Source organism: Chiloscyllium plagiosum, unplaced genomic scaffold, assembly GCF_037043375.1.
Source record: "Chiloscyllium plagiosum isolate Xiang-an unplaced genomic scaffold, Cpla_swu_hap1 HiC_scaffold_40, whole genome shotgun sequence".
Lineage (NCBI taxonomy): Eukaryota > Metazoa > Chordata > Chondrichthyes > Orectolobiformes > Hemiscylliidae > Chiloscyllium > Chiloscyllium plagiosum.
In genome coordinates this window covers 46209006-46233671 of record NW_028270178.1, presented here as the reverse complement: position 1 = coordinate 46233671, position 24666 = coordinate 46209006, and the positions used below count along the sequence as shown (strand labels likewise).

General features: G+C 45.4%; 1 protein-coding gene across 1 annotated transcript in view; it reads left to right on the top strand.

Moving 5' to 3' along the window:
• The first annotated feature begins 18720 nt into the window (after nucleotides 1–18720).
• The window catches only part of LOC148138497 (putative G protein-coupled receptor 139), an 84667-nt gene continuing 78721 nt past the window's right edge, over nucleotides 18721–24666 (top strand). The window contains exon 1 of the mRNA XM_087981730.1: nucleotides 18721–18942. Within this exon, the coding sequence (XP_087837856.1) occupies nucleotides 18810–18942 (133 nt within the window). The 5' untranslated portion in view covers nucleotides 18721–18809. The remainder of the gene's footprint in view (nucleotides 18943–24666) is intronic.

Below are 24666 nucleotides of genomic sequence, written 5' to 3'. Positions count from 1 at the left end.
CTTTATCTCCGTTCTAAAAGCTGTTCCATTTACTCTAAGGCTATGCCCTCGGGTCCTAGTCTATTCTACCAATGGTAACATCTTCACAACATCTATTCTGTCCAGACTATTCAGTATTCGGTATATTTCAATTAGATCTCCTCTCATCCTTCTAAAATCCATTGAGTAAAGATCCAGAGTCCTCAAAGTTTCCTCATCTGTCCAGCTTTTCATTCGTGGGACCATTCTCGTGAAACCCCTCTGCACACGTTCCAAATCTAGTGCATCTGCTCTGTGATATGGGGCCCAAAACTGCACAACATACTCCAAGCACTCCCAAGAAGGTTACTACATTTATGGATGATACAAAATTAGGAGGTATCGTTGATAGCGATGAACATTATCAGAAATAATAGAGGGATCTTGATCTGATGGGGAAGTGAGCTGAGGATTGGCAACTGCAATTAAATACAGATAAGTCGGAGGTGTAAAACAAAGATAGGGCTAATACAGTAAATGGTTAGGTTCTGAGGAGTGTTGTGGAAAAGAGGGACCTCGGACCACAAGTCCATATTCCACTGGAAGAGGCATCACGGGTAGACAGGGCGATAATGAAGGCATTTAGCATGCTGGCCTTCATCGTTAAAAGCATTGAATATCGGAGTTGGGACATTATGCTACCATTCTGTAAGTCGTTGGTGAGGCCACACTTGGAGTATTGTGTACAGTTCTGGTCAACGTATTAACCTGAAAAGAGTGCAAAGAAGTTTGCCAAGGATGTTGTCAGGACGAATAGGCCAGCGTTATAAGGAGGGGTGGGCCAGGTTCGGATATCATCCCTTGGAATGTAGGAGAATGAGGGGTGTTTTTATGGAGATGCATAATATCATGCGGGCCATAGATAGGATGAATGCGTAGAGTCATTTTCCCAGAGATGAGGGACTGAAAACTACAGGGCATAGTTTTAAGATGAGAGGGGGAAGATTTAAGAAGGACCTGAGGGGCAACTTCATTATGCAGAGAATGTTTTTGAAATGGAATGGGTTGCCAGAAAAGTGGTTGAGGCTGGTACAATAGCAACATGTAAAAATGAATTAATACATTGATGGGAAGGGTTGAGAGCGATATGGTTCAAATGTGGGCAATTGGAATTAGTTGAGTGGGCAGCACAGACCAGTTTGGGCCAAAGAGCCAGTTCCCAATCTCGATCACTCTATGACTCAATGATACTCCATTTAAGTCAGTGACACAGTGACACTCCGGCTTACACCAGCCCACACCACGTCACTGTCAGGGGGGCACTCTGGGCTATGTCAGCTCACACCATGTCACTGTCTGGTGGACACTCCGGGCTACAACAGCCCACACCATGTCACGGTCAAGGGAACACTCTGGGCTATACCATCCCACACCATATTGCTCTCGGGGGACATCGTGGATAGAGCAGCCCACATCATCTCGCCATGCAGTGGCTTCTATCATTTGATTGTCGAAGGTGAAGATGTTATCTACCTGCTTGGTAATGTCCTCTATGAGGTCAGTAATCCCCATCATACGCTTGCCCTTTACTATGGAACAAGCCCGACCCTCTTTGCCGTGCAGGTAGTCGAGGGCATACCGGTTTTGCTGAGGAGATAGACGTAATTCTAAGAGCATGTCCTTACCTCCTGCTAAGTTCAAGCGGTCTCCTTGCCCAACCGGGTTAGACCACAAATAAGATAGTTTAGTTTTGATGCCGAATAATTCCTGCAGATCCTCCTCAGGAAAAGGTACTGAGAAATGTGTAAGCCACAAACTGGGCTTTACTGTTACCCAAAGCCTTACCACCTCTCTAATGCGCGCAGAATATAGGTCAAAGTGAACGTTTAGTTGGGAAACCCCAGCCCCATTCCCAGGTAGTTGGGCAGGGAACAGTCGTTATGAAAACTGCCCCTACAGCGACAGCAGAGGGATTAACTATTTCAATAAGAATAATGAAGACAGTCGCTTTGTCTTGGCTGACAAAAATAATATCCGGGTTTAGTTTAGATGATGGAGGGGGCTTCCCAATATGAAGCAGGCCTGTCTTTGTGACTACCCTGAAAATAAGGGTAGTCCATAGCTCCACAATATGGTCACACTGGGCTCTTAGGGTGAAAGCTGTTCAATAAAAAGTGGTGGGTCTTTCAGTAAGAGATGTGATTATTGTCCCAGACTGGTTCCTTCCATCCCACAATTGAGAAGATGGAGATGTTATTAGGGGTGTTATAGTAAGGTATGTGACATTAAACATCACAAAGAGCCCGAATATCCACAATAACAGAGACACACTCCTCCAGTAGGCAAATGTATGAGATGTGAGGCGCCACAGGGACACAGGGAAGCAGTAGCAGTTGGTACATTGGACCAAAGCACATGGAATAAACATAGTCACCTTCACCTAAGTGCATCCCCATCCTGTGCAGTTGTAACAAATTGGATAGGCTTCCCCGGACTTATTATAGGAATTCCACAGGCTAGCATATGGGGATAAATAATAATCAAAGGAAAGATGATACCCAATAAATGCCTAACAGGTATTCCATACTTCCATAGTTGGGGTTCAGGAGGGGGAAAGTGGTGAAAGAGTCCTTTGTTGTTGTGAGGGCATAACAGACCACTTCATTCTGGCTGAATATTTTATGATACTTTGCAAAAGCAAATTGTTAGTGAAGGACGACATCTGCCCCTTTCTCTTCTGCGACGTGCAGATTTAGACCTCCTTGAGTCGAAGCAACACTGACCAGGAACACCGAAAGGACAACTGAAATCAAACTGGCACAAAACACCTTGACAAGGTAAAGACCACTGAGACTTGTTCTGTAAATGAACTGTCCGATCTTCTTGGTGCAGTTGACCATTGCGGCAGTCATTCTTGGTAACATTCCATGCATCAAAGGAATCAGTTTCTCGGGCACATAAGGACATCTTTTCAGCTTAAAAGGGACAAAGTTTCTGATTGCTCAGGATCACACGGGCAAACAGCCCCATCTTCAGCACTAATGCCGGCGACAACAAGTCCACATAACAGACTAAGTTCGATTTTCATCACAATGGTCGTTTTGACTTAAGGATTAGGGTATGTCAAACAGAAGAAGAATTATGATTCGGAACATGCAGCTTTGGTTGCATTCGTGGTTTGTTTCCAACTGATTCCGGTTCGTCTTCCACTTCCCCATCGTCTCCATCTCCATCATCACCATCACCACAATCTCCACCCCTCCCCCCCACCCCCCGGACCCCAGAAGGGGCTCATCTAATGACCTTGGAATGATGAAGATGAACCCAGGCGGAATGCCCGGCGACCTTTACAGCAGTCAAGCTGGTGTGGAAACCCTGGAAGGGCCCTTGCCATTGAGATTGGTCGGTGATAGGGTGTGGTGCAGGGTTCTGTGTGTTTTCTGTATATATCTGCTTAATGACAGGAGACAGACTGGGATGGTCGAAGGTTGTGTGTATATTTCTGTGTATATGTGCTCAATGGAAGGAGAACAGGGTGGTGGTGGAGGGTTGTGTGTGTGTTTCTGTGTATATCTGTTTAATGGCAGGAGATAGGGTTGTTGTAGAGGAGTGTGTCTGATTCTGTGTATATCTATTTAAGGGCTGGAGACAGGCTGGTGGTAGAGGCTTGTGTGTGTGTGTTTCTGTGTAAATGTGCTTAATGGCACGAGAACAGGGTGGTGTTGGAGGATTGTGTGTCTATTTCTGTATATATCTGTTTGATGGCAGGAGACAGGGTTGTTGTGGAGGTTTGTGCGTGTGTTTCTCTGTATATGTGCTTAATGGCAGGAGACAGGGTGGTGGTGTGTGTGTTCCTGCATATATCTGCTTAATGGCAGGAGGCACGTTGTTCATGGGATGTTGTGCGTGTGTGTGTGTTTCTGTGTATATCTATTTAATGGCCAGAGACAGGGTGGTGGTGGAGGGTTTTGTATGTATGTGCGTTTTTGTGTATACCTGCTTAAGGGCAGTAGGCAGGGTGTTCGTGGAATTTTGTGTGTGTATTTCCGTGTATAACTGTTTGATGACAGGAGACAGGGTGATGAAGGAGGTTTGAGTGAGTATATGTGTGTGTTTCTGTGTGTATGTGCTGAATGGCACGAGACAGTTTGGTGTGTGTATGTTATTGTGTATATCTGTCCAATGGCAGGAGCAGTGTATTCATGGAGTGTTGTGTGTGTGGGTGTTTCTGTGTATATCCTTTTAATGGCAGGAGAAAGGGTGGTGGTGGAGGGTAGATGTCTGTGTGTCTAAGTGCTTACTGGTAGGAGACAGGGTGGTGGTGGAGGGTCGTGTGTGTGTGTTTCTGTGTATATCTGTTAAATAGCAGGAGACAGAGTGTTGGTGGAGGGTTGTCTGTGTGTGGTTTTTTGTGTTTGTCTGTTTAATGTTGGTGTTAGCGTGGTGGTGAAAGCATGTGTATGTTTTTCTGTATGTATCTGCTTAATGGCAGGAGACAGACTGGTGGTGGTGGAGGGTTTTGCGTGTGTGTTTCTGTGTATGTCTGATTAATTGCAGGAAACAGGCTCGCTGTGGAGCGTTCTATATGTATGTGTGTTTCTGTGTATATCTGTTTAAGGACAAGAGACAGGGTGGTGGCAGAAGGTTGTGTGCATGTTTCTGTGTATATCTGTTTTAAAGTCTGGAGACAGTGTGCTGGCGGAGGGTTGTGCGTGTGTGTTTCTGTGTATATCTGATTAACGGTAGAAAACAGGGTGGTGGTCGAGGGATGTGTGTGTTTGTGTATATATCTGCTTAATGGCAGGTGACAGGGTGGTGATGGAGGGTGTAGTGTCTGTGTTTCTGTGCCTATGTGCTTACTGGTAGGAGACAGGATGGTGGTGGAAGGTTGTGCATGCATGTGCGTTTCTGCGTATATCTGTATAAGGTCAGTAGGCAGGATGTTCATAGAACATAGAACATAGATCATTACAGCGCTGTACAGGCCCTTCAGCCCTCGATGTTGCGCCGACCTGTCATACCAATCTGAACCCCATCTAACCTATACTATTCCATGTACATCCATATGCTTGTCCAATGACGATTTAAATGTATTTAAAGTTGGCGAAGCTACTACTGTTACAGGCAAAGCATTCCATACCCTTACTATTCTCTGAGTAAAGAAACTACCTCTGACACCTGTCCTATATCTGTCAACCCTCAATTTAAAGCTATGCCCCCTTGTGCTAGCCGTCACCATACTTGGAAAAAGGGTTTCCCTGTCCATCCTATCTAACCCTCTGATTACCTTATATGTCTCTCTAATTCACCACTCAACCTTCTTTTCTCCAACGAAAACAGCCTCAAGTCCCTCAGACTTTCCTCGGAAGACCCTCCCTCCATACCAGGCAACATCCTAGTAAATCTCCTCTGCACCCTTTCCAAAGCTTCTACATCCTTCTTTTCATGCGGTGACCAGAACTGTACACAATACTCCAAGTGCGGCCGCACCAGAGTTTTGTACAACTGTAGCATAACCTAATGATTCCTGAACTCTGTCCCTATATTTAAAAAAAAGCTAAATCACTGTATGCCTACTTAACAATACAGTCAAGCTGGGTGGCAACTTTCAAGGATCTGTGTACCTGCACACCGAGATCTCTCTGCTCATCTACACTACCAAGAATCGTACCATTACCCCAATACTTTGCATTCCGGTTACTCCGACCAAAGTGAATCACCTGACACTTGTCTGCATTAAACTCCATTTGCCACCTCTCAGCCCAGCTCTGCAGCTTATCTATGCCTCTCTGTAACCTACAACATCTTTCGCCACTATCCACAACTGTACTGACCTTAGTGTCCTCTGCAAATTTACTAGCCCACCCTTCTACTCAATGGTCCAGGTCGTTTATACAACACTGACCCTTGCGGCACACCACGTGTACCTGGACTCCAGGATGAACATTTCCCATCAACCACCACTCTGTTTCCTTTCAGCAAGCCAATTACTGATCCAAACTGCTATAACTTCCACAGTCCCATTCCTCCGCATTTTGTACAATAGCCTACTGTGGGGAACCTTATCAAACGCGTTGCTGAAATCCATATACACCACATCAACCGGTTTACTGTCATCGACCTGTTTGGTCACCTTCTCAAATAACTCAACATGGTTTGTGAGGCACAACCTAACCTTCACAAAACTGTGCGGACGATCCGTAATCAAATTATTATTTTCCAGGTGATTATAAATCCTATCTCTTATAACCTTTTCCAACACTTTACAAACTACTGAAGAAAGGCTCCCTGGTCTACAAATACCAGGGCTGTCTCTACTCCCATTCTTGAACGGGGAACCACATTTGCTATCCTGCAGTCTCCTAGCACTATTCCTGTAGACAATAACGATTTAAAGATCAATGCCAAAGCTCGCAATCTCCTCCTTGGCTTCCCAGAGATTCCTAGGATAAACCTCATCCGGTCCAGGGGACTTATCTACTTTCACACTCTGCAGGATTTCTACCACCTATTCTTTGTGAACCTCAGTCCCACCTAGTCTAGTTGCCTGGATCTCAGTATTCTCCTCGGTAACCCTGTCGTTTTCTAGAGTGAATACTGTCGAAAAATATTCATTTAGTGCTTTCCCTATTTCCTCTGACTTCTCACACAACTTCCCATTAATATCATTGATTGGACCTAATCTTACTCTTGTCATTCTTTTATTCCTTAAATACCTATAGAAAGCCTTAGGGTTTACCCTGATCCTATCCGCCAACAACTTCTCATTTCTTCTCCTGGCTCTTCTGAGCGCTCTCTTTCGGTCTTTTCTGGCGACCTTATAACGATCAAGCGCCCTAACTGAGTCTTCACATCTCATCCTAACATAAGCCTCCCTCTTCCGCTTGACCAGAGATTCCACATTCTTCGTAAACCACGGCTCCCGCGCTCTACAGGGTCCTGCTGCTGACAGGTACATACTTTTCTCGGACACTCAGGAGGTTTTCCTTGAATAAGCTCCACATTCCTAATATGTCCATCCCCTGTAGGTTCCTTCCCCATCCTACGCTTCCGAAATCTTGCCTAATTGCATCGTGACTGCCGTTCCCCAGCTGTAAATTTCGTGGAAGGTTGTATGTGTATTTCCGTGTACAGCTGTTTGATGACAGGAGACAGGGTGGTCACGGAGATTTGACTGAGTGAGTGTGTGTGTGAGTGTGTTTCTGTGCATATGTGGCTTATGGCACGAGACAGTGTGGTGTGTGTGTGTGTTTGTGCATATCTGACCAATGACAGGAGGCAGGGTATTCATGGAGTTTTGCGTGTGTTTGTGTGTGTCGGGGGGGGGGGGGGGGGTCTGCGTATATTTGTTTCACGGCAGGGGACAGGGTGGTGGTGGAGAGTAGGTTGTCTGAGTTTCTGTGTCTATGTGCTTACTCGTAGCAGACGGTGGTGGTGGAGGGTAGTGTCTGTGTTTCCGTGTCTATGTGCCTACTGGTAGGAGACAGGGCGGTGATGGAGGGTTTTTGTGTGTGTGTGTGTGTTTCTGTGCATATCTGTTTAATGCGAGGAGACAGAGTGTTGGTAGGTGGGGTGTCTGTGTGTGTGTTTTAGTTTCTGTGTAAGTCTGTTTAATGGTAGGTGACAGGGTGGTAGTGCAGGGTTGTGTGTGTTTTTCTGTATATATATCTGTTTAATGACAGAAGACAGACTGATGGCGGTGGAGGGTTGTGCGCGTGTGTGTTTCTGTGTATATTCGATTAATTTCAGGAAACAGGGCAGTGGTGGAGGGTTGTGCATGTGTTTCTCTGTATACCTGTTTAATGGCAGGAGGCAGGGTGGTCGTGTAGGGTTGTGTGTGTGTGTGTTTCTGTGTATATCTGTTTAAGGGCTGGAGACAGAGTGGTTGTGGAGGGTTGTACGTGTGTGGTTCTGTGTATATTTGATTAACGGCAGGAAACAGAGTCGTGGTCGAGGGATGCGTGTGTTGGTTTCTGTGTCTATCTGTTTAATGTCAGGAGGCAGCGTGGTTGTGGTGGGTTGTGTGCGTGTGTGTTTCTGTGTCTATCTATTTAAGGGCTAGAGACAGAGTGGTGGTGGAGGGTGCTGTGTGTGTTTATGAGTATAACTGTTTACAGGCAGATGGCAAGTTGGTGGTGGAGGGTTGTTTCTGTGTATTTGTGCTTAGTGGCAGGAGACATGGTAGTGTGTGTGTGTTTCTGTGTATATCTATTCAATGGCAGGAGACAGAGTGGTGTTGGATGGTAGAGTGTATTTGTTTCTGTGACTATGCTTACTGGCAGGAGTCAGGGTGGCGGTGGAGGGTTGTGTATGTATGTGTTTTCTGTGTATATCTGTTTAAGGTCAGTAGGCAGGGTGTTCGTGGAAGGTTGTATGTGTGTTTCTGTGTATATCTGTTTACTGGCAGGAGACAGGGTGGTGCTCGAGGGTGGTGTGTGCGTGTTTCTATGTATACCTGTTTAATTGCAGGAGACAGGGTAGTGGTGGAGGGTAGTATGCATTTGTTTCTGATTATATCTGTTTCATGGCAGGAGACATGGTGGCGGTTGAGGGTTGTGCTTGTGTTTCTGTGTATATCTGCTTAATGGCAGGCAACAAGATGTTGGTCAGGGGGTATTGTGTCTGTGTGTGCATTTCTGTGTCCATCTGTTTAATGGCAGAAAATAATTTGATGGTTAACAGTTGTGTGTTTGTGTATTTCTACGTATATCTGTTTAATGGCAGGAGACAGGGTTGTGGTGGAGGGTTGTGTGTGTGTGTGTTTCTGTGCATGTCTGTTTAATGGCAGGAGACAGGGTGATGGTGTTGAGATGTGTTTGTGTTTCTGTTTATATCTGTTTAATCGCCGGAAAGTATGTGGTGGTGGAGGGTTGTGTGTGTGTTTATATGTATATTTGATTAATGGCAGCAAACAGGGTGGGGGTGGAGGGTTCTGTTTGTGAGTGTATTTCTGTGTATATCTGTTTAGTGGCAGGAGACAGGGTGGTGATGGAGTGTAGAATGCGTGTTTGTGTGTATATCTACTTAATGGCAGGAAATAAGGTGGTGGTGGATGGTTGTGTGTGTGTGTGTTTCTGCATACATCGTTTTAATGGCGGGTGATAGGGTGGAAGTGGAGGGTTGAGTGTGTGTGTGTTTATGTACATAACTGTTGAATTGTAGGAGACAGGGTGGTAGTTGAGGGTTGTGTGTGCGTATTTCTTTATATATCTATTGAATCACAGGAGACAGGGAGGCAGTGGAGGGTTGTGTGTTTGTGTTTCTGTATATATCTATTGAATTGCAGGCGACAGGGTGGTAGTGGAGCGTTGTGTGTGTGTTTCTGTGTACATCTGATCGATGGCAGAAAACAACTTGGTGGTGTAATGTCGTGTGAGTGTGTTTCTGTGTATATTTGTTTAATTGCAGGAGACAGGATGGTAGTGGAAAGTTGTGTCTGTGTCTTTCTGTGTATAATTGATTTATGGAAGCAAACAGGGTGGTGGTGGAGGGTTGTATATATGTTTCTGTAAATATCTGTTTAACTGCATAATAACAGGAAACAAATTGCTGTTGAAGGTGTGTGTGTGTGTGCGCACGCACGTGTGAGTGTGTGTGTTTCTGTGTATATCTGTTTAATGACAGGAGACAGTGTGTGAAGGATTGCCTGGATGTTTCTCTAAATATCCGTTTAATTGCAAGAGACAGCGTGGTTTTGGAGGTTGGTGAGTGTGTGTTTCTGTATATAACTGTGTAATGAATGTAGACAGGATGGTCGTGGAGGGTTGTATGTGTGTTTCTGTGTATATCTGCTTCATGACATGAAACAAATTGGTGGTCAATGGTTGTGTGTGCGCGTGTGTGCGTGTGTGTTTCTGTGCATGTATGTTTAATGGCAGGAGACAGGGTGGTGCTGAAGATATGCGTTTATGTTTCTGTATATATCTGTTTAATTGTAGGAGACAGGGTGGTGGAGGAGGGTGGTGGGTCTGTGCGTTTGTGTGTATTTATGTTTAAATGAAGGAGACAGAGTGGTGTTGGAGGAATGTGTGTGCGTGTTTTTGTGTATATCTGTTTAATGACAGGAGACCGGGTGGTGGTGGAGGGTTGTATATATGTTTCTGTAAATATCTGTTTAACAGCATAATCACAGGAAACAGATTGCTGTTGAAGGTGTGTGTGTGTGTGTGTGTGTGTGTGTGTGTGTGTGTGTGTGTGTGTGTGTGTGTGTGTGTGTGTGTGTGTGTGTGTGTGTGTGTGTGTGTGTGTGTGTGTGTGTGTGTGTGTGTGTGTGTGTGTGTCTGTTTAATGGCAGAAAATAATGTGGTGGTGGAGGGTTGCGTCTGTATTTCTGCGTATGTCTGTTTAATGGCAGGAGACAGGGTGTTGGTATCGAGAAGTGTGTGTTTCTGTTTATATCTGTTTAATCACCGTAGAGTGTGTGATTTGGGAGCTGTGTGCGAGTGTGTGTGTATATATATGATTAATGGCAGCAAACAGGATGGCTCTGTGTGTGTGTGTGTTTCTGTGTCTGTCTGTTTAATGGGAGGAGACAGGGGGATGGTGTCGAGATGCGTGTGCGTTTCTGTTTATACCTGTTTAATTGCAGTAGAGTGTTGATGGTGGACTATTGTGTGTGTGAGTGTGTGTGTGTTTCTGTGTAGATCTGTGTAATGGCAGGAGACAGGGTGGTCGTGAGGGTTGTATGTGTGTGTTTCTGTTTATATCTGTTTAATGGCAGGAGACAGTGTGGTCGTGGATGATTGTGTGTGAGTGTTTCTGTGTATGTCTGTTTAATCACAGGAGACAAGGTGGTCATGGAGTGTTTTGTGTGTGTGTTTATGTTATATTTGTTTCATAGCAGGAGACAGGAAGGTGGTTTCGAGTTTTTTGTGTGCTTGTGTGTATGTCTGTTTATTGACCGTACGGTGTGTGTGTGTGTGTGTGTTTCTGTGTGTATCTGCTTAATAGCGGGAGACAACGTGGTGGTGGAGGGTTGTGTTATATGTTTCAGTGTATATCTGATTACTGGCAGGAAACAGGGTTTTGGTGGAGTGTTGTGTGTGTGTTTCTGTGTATATCTATTTAATTGAAGGAGACAGCGTGATGATGGAGGGTTGTGTGTGTGTGTGTATTTCTGTGTATATATGTTTAATGGCAGGAGACAGGCTGGTGGTCGACGGTTTTGTGTGTGTATTTCTGTGTATATCTACTCATTGGCACGAGAACAGGGTGGTGGTGGAGGGTTGGGTGTGTGTGTTTCTGTGTATATCTGTGTAATGGCGGGAGACAGAGTGTTAGTGGAGGGTTGTCTGTGTGTTTTCTTTTCTCTGTGCCAGTCTGTTTAATGGTAGGTGATAGGGTGGTGATGCAGGGTTGTGTGCGTTTTCTGTATATATATCTGCCTAATGACAGGAAACAGACTGGTGTTCGTGGAGGGTTGTGTGTGTGTTTCTGTGTATATCTGTTTAATGGCAGGAGACAGGGTGGTGGTGGAGGGTTCTGTTATGTGTCTGTGTTTCGGTGTATATCTGTTTAAGGGCAGTAGACAGGGTAGAGGTCGAGGGTTGTGTGCACGTATTTCTGTTTATATCTGCTCAACGGCAGGAGAACAGGATGGTGTTGGAGGGTTGTGTGCGTTTCTGTGTGTAACTGATTAATGACTTGAGACAGGGTGCTGAAGATATGCGTGTATGTTTCTGTCTATATCTGTTTATTTGTAGGAGACAGGGTGGTGGAGGAGGATGGTGTGTGTGTGTTTCTGTGTATACATATTTAATTGCAGGAGAACAGAGTGGTGGTGGAGGAATTCGTGTGTGTGTTGTTGTGTATATCTATTTATGGGTAGGAGACAGGGTGGTCGTGGAGGTTTGTGTGTGTGTGTTTCTGGTAGATCTGTTTAAGGGCTGGAAACAGGGTAGTGGTGGAGGGTTGTGTGTGTGTGTGTATTTCTGTATATCTCTGCTCAATGGCAAGAGAACAAGGTGGTGTTGGAGAATTGCGTGTGTGTTTCTGTGTATATCTGTATAATAGCAGGAGAAAGGCTGGTGGCCGATGGTTGTGTGTGTGTATTTCTGCATATACCTGCTCAATGGCAAGAGGACAAGGTGGTGTTGGAGGTTTGTGCGTAGGCAGGATGTTCGTGGAAGGTTGTATGTGTGTTTCTGTGTATATCTGTTTAATGGCAGGAGACAGGGTGGTGGTCGAGGGTAATGTGTGTGTGCATTTCTGTGTATATCTGCTCAATGGCAAGAGACAGGGTGGTCTTGGAGGGTTGTGTGAGTGTGTCTTTCTGTTAATATCTATTTAAGGGCGGCGACAGATTGGTGGTGGTGTAGCGTCTTGAGTGTGTGTTCCTGAGTATATCTGATTAAAGGCAGGAAACACGGTGATGGTGGAGGGATGTGTGTGTGTGTGTTTCAGTGCATTTTTGTTTAATGACAGGAGACAGGGTGGTGTTGGAGGAATGGGTGTGCGAGTTTCTGTGTATACCTGTTTAATGACAGGATACCGGGTGGTGGTGGAGGGTTGTATATATGTTTCTGTAAATATCTGTTTATTTGCTTAATGACAGGAAACAAATTCCTGTTGAAGGTGTGTGTGTGTGTGTGTGTGTGTGTGTGTGTGTGTGTGTGTGTGTGTGTGTGTGTGTGTGTGTGTGTGTGTGTGTGTGTGTGTGTGTGTGTGTGTGTGTGTGTGTGTGTGTGTGTGTGTGTGTTGGTGGAGGGTTGTGTGTGTGTTTCTGTGTATGTCTGTTTAATGGCAGGAGTCAGGGTGTTGGTGTCGAGATGTGTGTGTTTCTGTTTATATCTGTTTAATCACCGGAGACTGTGTGATTGAGGAGGTGTGAGTGTGTGTGTGTTTATGTGTATATCTGATTCATGGCAGGAGAGACTGGTGATTGAGGATTACTGTATGTACCTGTTTAATGGCAGGAGGCAGGGTGGTGATGGAGGGTTGTGTGCGTATTTCTCTGTGTACTTGTTTAATAGCAGGAGACAGGGTGTTCGTGGATTGTTGTGTGCGTCTGTTTCTGTATACATCTACTTAAGGGCTGGAGACAGGGTGGTGGTGAAGGATAGTGTGTGCGTGTTTCTGTGTCTAACTGCTTAAAGACAGGCGATAGTGTGGTGGAGGAGAGATGTGTGTGTGTTTCTGTCTATAACTGTTTAATGACAGGAGACAGGGTGGTACTGTAAATATGTGTGCGTGTGTTTCTGTATATATCAGTTTAATTGTAGGACACGGTGGTTGAGGAGGCTGGTGTGTGTGTGTTTTGGCGTAAATCAATTTAATGGCAAGGGACAGTGTGGTAGTGGAATGTAGAGTGTCTGTGTTTCTGTGTCTGTGTACTTACTGGCAGGAAACAGGGTGGTAGTGGAGGGTTGTGTATGTATGAGCGTTTCTGTGTATATCTGTTTAAGGGCAGTAGGCAGGGTGTTCGTGGAAGGTTGTACGGTGTTTCTGCGTATATCTGTTTAATGGTAGGAGACAGCGTGGTGATGGATGGTTGTGTGTGTGTTTCTGTGTATGTCTGTTTAATGGAAGGTGACAGCGTGATGGTGGAAGGTTGTGTCTGTGTGTGTTTCTGCATATATTTGTTTAATGGCAGGAGACATGTTGGTGGTGGAGGGAATATGTGCGTGTTTCTGTGTCTATCTGTTTAATTGCAGGAGACAGGTTGGTGATGGAGGGTTGGGTATGTGTGTGCGTGAGTTTCATTGCATATCTGTTTAAAGACAGGGAACAGTGTGGGGATTATGGGTTGTATGTGTTTGTGTTCCTGTCTATATCTGTTTAATGACAGGAGACAGAGTGGTGGTGGTGGGTTGTCTGTATCTTTCTGTAAATTTCTGTTTAATAGCAGGAGACAGCGTGTTGGTAGAGAATGGCGAGTGTGTGTTTCTTTGTATAACTGTCTAATGGCCGGAGACAGGGTGGTGCTGGTGTTTTGTGTGCGTATTTCTTTTGTATCTGCTTAATTGCAGGAGACAGGGTGGTCGTGGAGGGTTGTGTGTGTGAGTTTCTGTGTATATCTGCTTAATGACAGGAAACAAATTAGGTGTCGGGGCTTGTGTGTGTATGTGTGAGTGTGTGTGTATCTCTTTAATCGCAGAAAACAATGTGGTGCTGGAGGGTTGTGTGTGTGTGTGTGCGTGTGTGTGTATGTCTATTTAATGGCAGGGGATAGGGTGATGGTGTCAAGATGTGTGTGTGTTTCTACTTATAACTGCTTAATCGCTGGAGTGTGTGTGTGTGTGTGGGGGGGGGGGTTCTGTGTATATCTGTGTTATGGCAGCAGGCAGTTCATGGAGGCTTGTGTGTGCGTGTTTCTGTGTATATATGTTTAATGGACGGAGACGGAGGTGGTTTAGTTTTGTGTGTGTTTCTGTGTATATATGTTTATTGACAGGTGGTAGGGTGTTAGTGGAGGGTTGTGTGTGTGTGTTTCTGTGTATATCTGCTTAATGGCAGAAAACAATGTGGTGGTGGAGGGTTGTGTTGTGTGTTTCTGTGTATGTCAGTTTAATGGAAGGTGACAGCGTGATGGTGGAGGATTGTGTGTGTGTGTTTCTGCATATATTTGTTTAATGGCAGGAGACAGCGTGATGGTGTAGGGTTGTGTGTGTGTGTTTCTGCATATATCTGCTTAATGGCAGGAGACAGGGTGGTAGTGGAAGGGTGTGTGCTTGTGTTTCTGTCTATATCTGTTTAATAACAGGAGACAGGTATTGGTGCAGGTTGGTGTGTATGTGTTTCTGCATATCCCTGTTTAATGGTGGGAGTCAGGGCAGTGATGGAGGGTTGTGTGTGTGTGTTTCTGTGTATGTCTGTTTCATGGCAGGTAACAAGTTGGGTGTCAAGGGTTGTGTGTGCGTGTGTGTGTGTTTCCGTGTATATCTGTTTAATGGCAGAAAACAATGTGGTGGTGAAGGGTTGTGTGTGTGTGTTTCTGTGTATGTCAGTTTAATGGCAGGAGACGGGGGATGATGTCGAGATGTGTGTGTGTTTCTGTTTATACCTGTTTAATTGCTGGAGAGTGTGTGATGGTGGACCATTTGTGTGTAAGTGTGTTTGTGTGTTTCTGTGAAGATCTGTATTATGGCAGGAGACAGGATGGTCGTAGAGGATTGTATGTGTGTGTTTCTATTTATATCTATTTAATGGCAGGAGACAGTGTGGTCGTGGATGATTGTGTGTGAGTGTTTCTGTGTATGTCTGTTTAATCACAGGAGACAAGGTGGACATGGAGTGTTTTGTGTGTGTGTTTCTGTTATATTTGTTTCATGACAGGTGGTTTAGAGTTTTGTGTGTGTTTCTGTGTATATCTGTTTATTGACCGTAGTTAGGGTGTTAGTGGAGGGTTGTGTGTGTGTGTGTGCGCGCGTGTGTGCCTCTGTGTAAATCTGCTTAGTAGCGGGACACAACGTGGTGGAGGAGGGTTGTGTTGTGTGTTTCATTGTAAATCTGATTATTGGCAGGAAACAGGGTTTTGGTGAGGGCTGTGTGTGTGTGTTTCTGTGTATATCTATTTAATTGAAGGAGACAGCGTGATGATGGAGGGTTGTGTGTGTGTGTTTCTGCATATATCTGTTTAATGGCAGGAGACAGGGTAGTGGTGGAACGTTGTGTGCTTGTGTTTCTGTCTATAACTGTTTAATAACAGGAAACAGGTATTGGTGCAAGTTGGTGTGCATGTGTTTCTGCATATTCCTGTTTAATGGCGGAAGACAGGGCAGAGGTGGAGGGTTGTATGTGTGTTTTTGCATATATCTCTTTAATGGCAGGAGACAGGGTGGTGGTGGAAGGTTGTGTGCTTGTGTTTCTGTCTATAACTGTTTAATAACAGGAGACAGGTATTGGAGCAGGTTTGTGTGTATGTGTTTCTGTGTATCCCTGTTTAATGGGAGAGGCAGGACGGTGGTGGATGGTTGTGTGCATGTGTGTTTTATTTATATATCAGTTGAATTGCAGGGGACAACGTGTTTTTAGAGGGTTGTGTGTGTCCATTGCTGTGTATTTCTGTTTATTGGCAGGAGACAGAGTGCTTGAGGGGGATTGTGTGTGCGTGTTTCTGTATATATCTGATCAATAGCAGGAAACAACTTGGTGGTGTAGGGTTGTGTGTGTGTGTTTCTGTGTACAACTGCTTATTGGCAGGAGACTACGTGGTGGTGGAGGGTGGTCTGTCTGTGCTTCTGTTGTGGTTCTGTTCACCGAGCTGGGAGTTTATGTTGCAGACGTGTCGTCTCCTCTCTAGGTGACATCCTCAGTGCTTGGGAGCCTCCTGTGAAGCCCTTCTGTCATGTTTCCTCCAGCATTTATAGTAGTTTGTCTCTGCAGCTTCCGGTTGTCAGTTCCAGCTGTCCGCTGCAGTGGCCGGTATATTGGGTCCAAATCGATGTGTTTGTTGATAGAAGCTGTGGATGAGTGCCATGCCTTTAGGATTTCCCTGGCTTTTCTCTGTTTGGCTTGTCCTATAATAGTAGTGTTGTTCCAGTCGAACTCATGCTGCTTGCCATCTGCGTGTGTGGCTACTAAGGATAGCTGGTTGTGTCGTTTCGTGGTTAGTTGGTGTTCATGGATACAGATCGTTATCTGTCTCCCTGTTTGTGCTATGTAGTGTTTTGTGCAGTCCTTACATTGACTCCATCAAGTCACATTTCAAAAATCATTTTAATCCACGTGCTCAGACATATAATGAAACATCTCTGCGTGATGTGAACATTTTGGCTCAGAGGTTGGGGCACTACCACCACTCAACATTAGCCCCTAAAGCTGCAACGTGCTTCTCCTGTGTGTTTGTTCAACAGCTTTTTTTGAACATACTGTGACACACCCCACAACAGAATCGAGATCATCTGTTCCAGAGAAAGTGACACTACCACAAGTTCATGGAAGTGAATCGAATCCAGAGCTCTGCCCCAGGGGCAGGGGCGCTATCCACCACACAAGACTTATACCATGCCCAGAATTTTAAGTGTCAGTTTTGAGCTCTATATCGATTTATTACATTCTGATTAACATGACTGAAAAACACAGGCAACAGTTATCATTGTTAAACAAATAAAAGCTATTAGCCTCAACTATTGGATGATGAGTGCACGTGCTCTGCCAAGCAACTTCTTTAATTGCTTGGCTATGATTTCCAGCTTAAATGGCTATTATCTGTAATCTGCAATATTAGGGCAAGAAATCTTGCAGAAACACTCTGCAATGTGAGGGATCTCGAATAGATATCAACACTGAACACCAGAGATGAGGAAAGAGCACAATTTCTGGCCAAAAACACTGGCCACTATTTCCAACCTCTGACATGTGGCTTCCCTCTTCCTGAAATTATTAAGTGATTCAAGGCATCGGTTTACTTTCCAGCCTCTCCTTACCCTCTCCTCCCTCAGCTTGCACAAAGCAAATCAAGCTCTTGGTCTTTGGTGAACTCAAGGCTTGTGATGTAGGCCTTCTGGAGAGGGGAGGGCCTTTTAAACCTGAAGCAGGAGTGTGAGGGGGCAGTAATATCACTCACTGGGCTGAGGTGTGGCAGTTCGAGTTTAACTTGGATAAATGTGAGGTATTGCATTTTGGTAAAATAAAAAGCGGGGGGGGGGGGGATATACAATTATATTACTGCGTTGGTAGTGTTGTAGAAAAGAGGGACCCACCGGTGCCGATTGAATTCACAGAAGTTTGTGGCACTTATAGACAAGCTGTTTAAGGCTACTTCATTGCTCAGACATTTGGGGTTAGAAATTGAGAACTCATGCTGAGATTGTGCAGGACATTTATGAAGCCTCTTCTGCAGGACTGTGTGAAGTTCTGTTATTGGAAGGAGATTATTAAGCTGAAGAGGGTTCAGAAGAGATGTCGCCATGAACACCTCATCTTCTGCCTCGGGATCCGACAAACACACGGCATGAACATTGTACTCACTAATTAGCAAATCTCTCCTCACCGACCCAGATCCCAGATCCAACACTCCGACTCCGATCCGCCCTCTCGTGGGAACCTACCTGTCCATCTTCCTTCTCTCCGATCGACTCTAACTCCCCACCGACCTATCACTATCACCTTCTAGTTTCGCCCACCTATCACCAACCTTTCCCCTAGCCTTATCACCACCACTCATTTATCTCTCAGCCCCTTTACTCCTTCGCAGTTCTGAAGAAGGGCCCTGCCTGAAACGTTTACTCTCTTGCTCCTCGGATGCTGCCTGACCTATTGTGTCTTCTCCACTATCATCCTTTATCTACACTGAATTCTCCAACATCTGGAATCCCCATTGTCTCTTACGTACAATTCTCTGTTAACATATCAATGCTGTCTGTCTGTTATAACCCACACTGCCTTAGGTACATATTCTCTCCAGATCATGGCCTATAAAAGTTCTCTCAATCTCTTACTGATATTGTCATGCCTCAGCAGTAGTTACAGGGTCTATGTTTCCATTTATAAGCAGAGAAAAATGTTGGTGTTACGATATACCTTTGGCATTACTTTCATATCCAATGCAGACTGAATGGTTACATACAATTAATCTACCAGACTCAACATTCGTTCCCTCAGTCACCCTCGCATATCCAATCCAGACTGAGCAAATGTTAATCATTATTTTGAATTTTAATAAAACAATATTGAATTGAAAGGCGCTGGCTACAGATATTTGTTCAGTGGCTGTGATTAATGTCGGTCTCCGTGGATCCTAAATGTGTCACTGGAGGGCTTGCCTCTTTTATTAATTAAGGATTCAGTTCAATGTGTTATCCCATAGTATGAATGGGAGCATCGCCGACAGTACTTACAGGGATCAGCAGCTCCAGAGAGACAGGGAGGAGATATCAGAATCTGAGAACATTAGACTGGAATGATCCAACATGGACAGGAGTTTTTCCAATAGTCTTTACTCGCTTTCCCAACCTGGGGTGTCAATAGTATGGAGGATCTATGATGTACTGATTGTTATTCAAGGTGGTTACTATCCCATCCTCGCTATAGTTGGTGTTCCTGGTAAGTCATTCTAACTGTCTATTAAAGCAGGTTAAACTGAATTATTGTTCATGTTATTAACATTAGGAAAGATGGAAGTCATCGTTTTCAGCTTCAATGAAAAATCCCATTCCTTAGAAATTATAATGAGCAAATTACTACTTTCAAATGACTCATCAATATGCGAGGAGAAACTCTACAACTCCATAATCCTTCTAGCCCTGCACAGATCAATATCTTCACATCCTCCCCACTCGCTAATTCTGTCCAATATCACCATCGTGATATCCCCGTCTCATCGTCAGCCACAGTGCACCTTCTGAGTAAACCATCATTTGAGCCTCTGTTAAATCCGGAATCAACTGTTTCATGCCACTTCTAACCACATGTCCATCACAAAATAATTGCACTTGAAATGTTTTACTTGTTCTCTGCACAGAAACTGTCTGACGGGAAGATAATGCATGGTGCTCAAGTCATTGACTCATGATCTAGAGCCACAGAATAATAATCTGTTAATATGAAGGAAATTGGTAGCATTGAAGTGAAACCATCATCATTAAGTGTACAAAGCTGTGGTGAAAGGGTTAAAATTGTGTCCTAAATGGGGAATATGCTGTCTCCAGAATCCGAATAACCCAATAAATTGCTGCACGTCCTTCTGGGTGTGAGGGACGGCAAAGACCTGAATCTTATTTTTAGCTTTCGCAGTGATTTCCCTTTCCCCCTTGTTCCACACGATTCCTAAGAATTTTACCGTTTGTGAGGGACCCTGGATTTTGGCTGGGTTGATCTCCCACCCATATCCTCGCATATGTTGAACCAGTTGGTCCAGCAATTCCTGAACCTGCTTCTGACTTGTCCCCTGTATCATCATATCGTCAATATAGTGCGAGATCATCACTTCGTCAGGCACTTTAAAGGCAGCCAAGTGTTCTGCAACTATCCGGTGGCAGATAGTAGGGCTATGCAGATATCCTTGGGGCAGTCGTGTGAACGTGAATTGTCTACCCTCCCAAGTGAATGCGAACTGTTCCTGCCTATCTTCGGGAATAGGAATTGTGAAGAAGGCATTAGCCAAATCAATTACTCCGTACCACACCCCTGGATGATGTTGGATTCGTCCTATAATAGTGACGGCATCCGGGACCGCTGCCGTCAAGGCCGGAGTGTGACGGTTTAGTTGCCGATAATCTACCGTCATCCGCCATGACCCATCGGCTTTATGTACGGGCCATAAGGGGTTATTCCACGCCGTGGTGCATGTCCTAAGCACTCCCGCTTCCAAATAATCCTTAATTGTGGCGGATATTTCTTTATGTCCGCCGGGAATCCTATACTGTCTAAGACTTATTACGCGATCGGCGATCGGGATGGGGAAGGGGTCCATCTTAACCTTTCCCACTAACACCGTCCTACAGCGCAAAGCCATTTTCGTGATTCCAAATTCAAACTTCCCTTGTTGGAGGTGAAGTGTTAAACCGGCCAGAATGTCCATTCCCAGGATCCATTCTCTAACCGGTGTAATGATAATTGAATAAGTTTTAATGGGCATTGTACCTATCTTTAGGGGCAATTGTACTGTTCTTCCTTCAATCAGATTACCTCCCAGCCCAACCAGCGTGACTGGGGTTCCTTTAAACTTATGGGGCGTCCCATAGATTAAGGTGGCCTCCGCCCCTGTGTCCACTAGAGCCATAACGGTTTGGACGGATTTGCGCCAATAGATAGTCAATGATACATGAGGTCGAATGTCGTCTGCTGACCATTGGCTCGTTCGTGGGCAAACCCTTGGGGCTTGGCCCGATTCCTATTGTTCCTCCCATTCATCTTCCCCAGACAGCACTGGGTAAAGACGTTTGCCTCGCCCTTCTTTGTTCTTGCCTTTCTTACTAGGTTTCCGGCCATGCCTATCCACTTTATAACACTCTCGGAGGGGAGGCCGTACCTCCTCCTCCTCCTCGTCCTCCGAGGATTCCCACCGCTGGGAAGTGGAAGTTCTACCCCTTCGAGGCTCATTAACAACCGGACCCCGTGTCTGACATTTTTGTGTTAGTAATTCCACTAGGTCTTCCATAGTGGGTCGGGACTCCGTCTCTACCCGGGACACCTTCAGTCCCTTTCGTCTGCATAAGTCTTTTAATTCCGGTGTAGGTAGGCCATCAATCTCCGATGCTGGGACCTGTGCCCGTATCAAAGCTTGCCACAAAGCACGCCGTGAGGGGCCTTGGTTACTTCCTTGATTAGGGTTTACTTTTCCCCCTGCTCGAGCCTCAGGGCGACGCCCCTCCGTGCCCCCCTGAGAAGCACGGGTTGTGGGTCCCCAATCCCCCAAACCACCCATCTCCCTCATCATACTACGGGCATCTCCTAGGGTTTCTCCCCGTCCACTCAACATTATGGTTAATAACAGTGGTTTATAATGGGGGGGGGCAGTCTTCACTAGATGGTCTCTAGTCTGTCTACTAACATTTGTGTTATCTACCTCGTCCAGCACTCCCAGCAACAGGGCATCCCGCACACACAAACGGGTTAGCCTCTGAACCCCTTCCTTAATCGTTGTCCAAGTTCCTTCCAAGGGGGGCCAATCGGACGGGAAGGGATACTGTTCGGCCACTGCCCTGGCATACATCCCAAATAGGGTCCCCATACTGCGATCTATTACCATATCCTTGGCTTGGTTGCGGTACCCCAGGTCTATGGCAGCATCCTTTGCTAATCCACCAAACTTGGGAGCATCCTGATAGTCTACCTGCACTTGTTGCCCCCCTTCCTCGAGGAGCCGAATTAGCCATAGCTCTAACGGCTCCCCAGGATTACGTCGGGTTTTCTGGGTGATAAACAGCACCTCATCGGTAGTGAAGTCTTCCGTTAATTCAGAGAATTCTGCGGGAGGCTGAGCCCGCGGTAATTCATGCATAATTGCCTCCCCTTGTTCATTCCGTATAGGGTTTCCTTTCTCATCTAACATTACCTCCCGTTGCACTGGGAGACGTCTCTGAACCTGCTTTCTCCTAACCACTGGTTTAGCTTGGAGTACGGGTGGGTCCTCTTCGTACTGATCATCTAAATCTCCCCAAATGTTCCCATCCCAATGATCGATATCCCACCGATCCCCGTTATTTAACTGGGCTACAAACGCCCGTACTTGTACCGGGTCCGGGGTTCGAGGGACCTTCCTTTTCTCTTTCCGTTTCTTAGCAGACAAATACATAATAGTTCGTCCTGCTAGTTCAGTTAATGCTGTCAATTCAGCTTTTAACTTCATAATTTCCTGCCTCAACATAGAGGCATCTCCCGAACTGAGTCCCTGCTCATGTTTCAGGAGGGCTAATTCTGCTTCAGCTTTTTGGCGCTTGTCTGACTGTTGTCTACAAGCCGCCGCACAGGCCCACATCCTCCGCTGTACCCCAGGCAATGGGTTCTTCGGCAGGACTGGGATCCTCTCAAGGGTGGACAGCAGCGACCCTGGGGTTCCTACGCCCTCGGCCTCCCAGTCCTCCGGTCGCCCCCCACCATTTCTCAAACAAACTGCCACGCCATGCCACGGCCCATGCCATCCCGGGACGGTCAGGACCTCCACAGCTTGTTCCTCTGGTTTCTTAGCCTTTTTCCAAAACATTGTTCTGTATCAAAATCTTTCCTCAATTGCGATTGATCCTGCCGGCTACGCCAAAATGTTTTAAAAAATTCTCAAGGTCAAGGACCAGGCTCGCAGGAAAGTAGTCTGACACAGAACAAACAGCCAAGAGGCGAGTCTGCTAGAATATAAGTGTTTTATTCCCCGCAGTGTCCCCACAACCAGTCTCGTACTTACAACGGGTCTGGCTTATACTCACTCTACATGTTACCAAAACTGGGAGCCGTCAGTTCTTGTAGAGCGGTTGCCAACAACCCACGCTCGGCGGTTAAACGTAACCCCGGAGCAGACTCACCGAACTGGAGACTTCTCCAGCTGATATACCCTTTTCCAGATATAAACATTCATGTGAACAGCAGAGCAAGGCTAAAAAACACATTCCATTCTGGTTACATACAGATAAGAAGATTCACACGGGAAGGTGTATAACAAGATTCACACGGGACTAAGCGACACCTTCCATTTTCGGTTAGATTCACACATGTATTGGGACACAATTTTAACCCTTTCACCACATTCCACTGCTTGGCCCAATACATGTGTTGCATAATGATTCACACATGTATTGGGACATAATTTTACACCACAAAAGCCCATCGGCTTGCCTCATGTCCTTTACTGAAGGCAATGGGTTATCCTTCCCTGATCAGGTCTCTGTGTGACTGCAAACCCACAGCAATGTGTTTTACTCTTTTCTGTCCTGTGGAACAGCTGAACCAGCCACTCAGTTCAAGCACAGCATAATATGCTGGCCTGACCCATGAGGGAATAACAAAAGAAAAGATAGCTCCCTACTCTGACTGTTTCCCATATTCCTACAGCTCATTTCGATTCAGGTGGGTGACCATTCCTTATTTCAAGTGCATTCTTTCTTCGTCTTTCCCTGAGTGCGATGTTCATTTCCCGTGGCACCTCTATATGTGTTGATGGCCACATATAGATGTCAGAAGCTTTTAAATTCTACGTCAGTCGCAGTGTAGCGAGAAGGAAAGGCTTTTTACTCCATAGGAAAAAAAAGGAGATGTCTCAGTGAGGAAAAGGAATTATTGTGATCAAACTTGAGAGTGTTGTTGAGGCAGTCTTGGGAAATTGTGGACAGATTTTCTTTCCTTTACAAGAAATAATCGCCCTGCCACAGAGATAGTGCACAGGTATTTCACCAGACTAATCCCTGGGATGGTGGTAAAATGAGGAGTGAATGAAGATTTATCTTTAGCGCTATGAGAGAATAAAAGATGATTGCATTGAAACTTAAGGGCAATGGACAGTCTCTCATGATGTTCTAAACAGACATTGATACGGTGATAGAATCCATGGCTTGTTGTTACTCGGGTTACAAGAGCCTCTGAGGACGTTCCCCTCATCCCACCCCCACTCCCTATATCGATACAGGGTGTGTGTGTGTGTGTGTGTGTGTGAGACAGACAGACAGACATTGAATATAGTGCATTTACTGTGTGATCCTACACTAAACATCACGTTATCCAAAATCCTGACAGCAGCCACAATGTCTTCATTCTAAAACAGTTAACTATTCCCATCATCTTCTGACCTCCATGGAGAACATGGGTCTGTCTACTCAGAGATGGAAGATGCCTCTTTGAGACGTGATACAAAACATTTGGCTTCCCTCCTCACTGCCAGCAAACCACGTTAAAGTAGCAGAAGTTCCAACGGCAAGTGACCCACGAGGAACCTCGTACAGCCATCCATGAGTGCAGTCTCTGCTTCATTGGTTTGTTGTATTGGAGCATCAGTGACACTCTCCTGTTCATGTATAACTATCTTGTGGGATTGAATGGCCTCCTCCAGGTCCCATGGAACAGGTTCAAGCGTCTGATTAGACTCTACCTGATCCTGTTTAACAGCTCGATGTACTGACCAGACCCATTCTCTTCCTGTGGAACAAGCAGGACTATTGAATGGGCTGTCGCTCTTCTTGTTCAGTAGTTTCGATGGGTTGAATGGCTTCCACATTTCTGTATGTAACCAGCTTGAGATGTTGAATGAGCTCCTCTTTTAACTGTGTCTGACAGCACTGTTACATGAATGTTACCGACACTTTAACAGCACAAGCCTGAATGCTGTCTGGGTCTTACTGAACA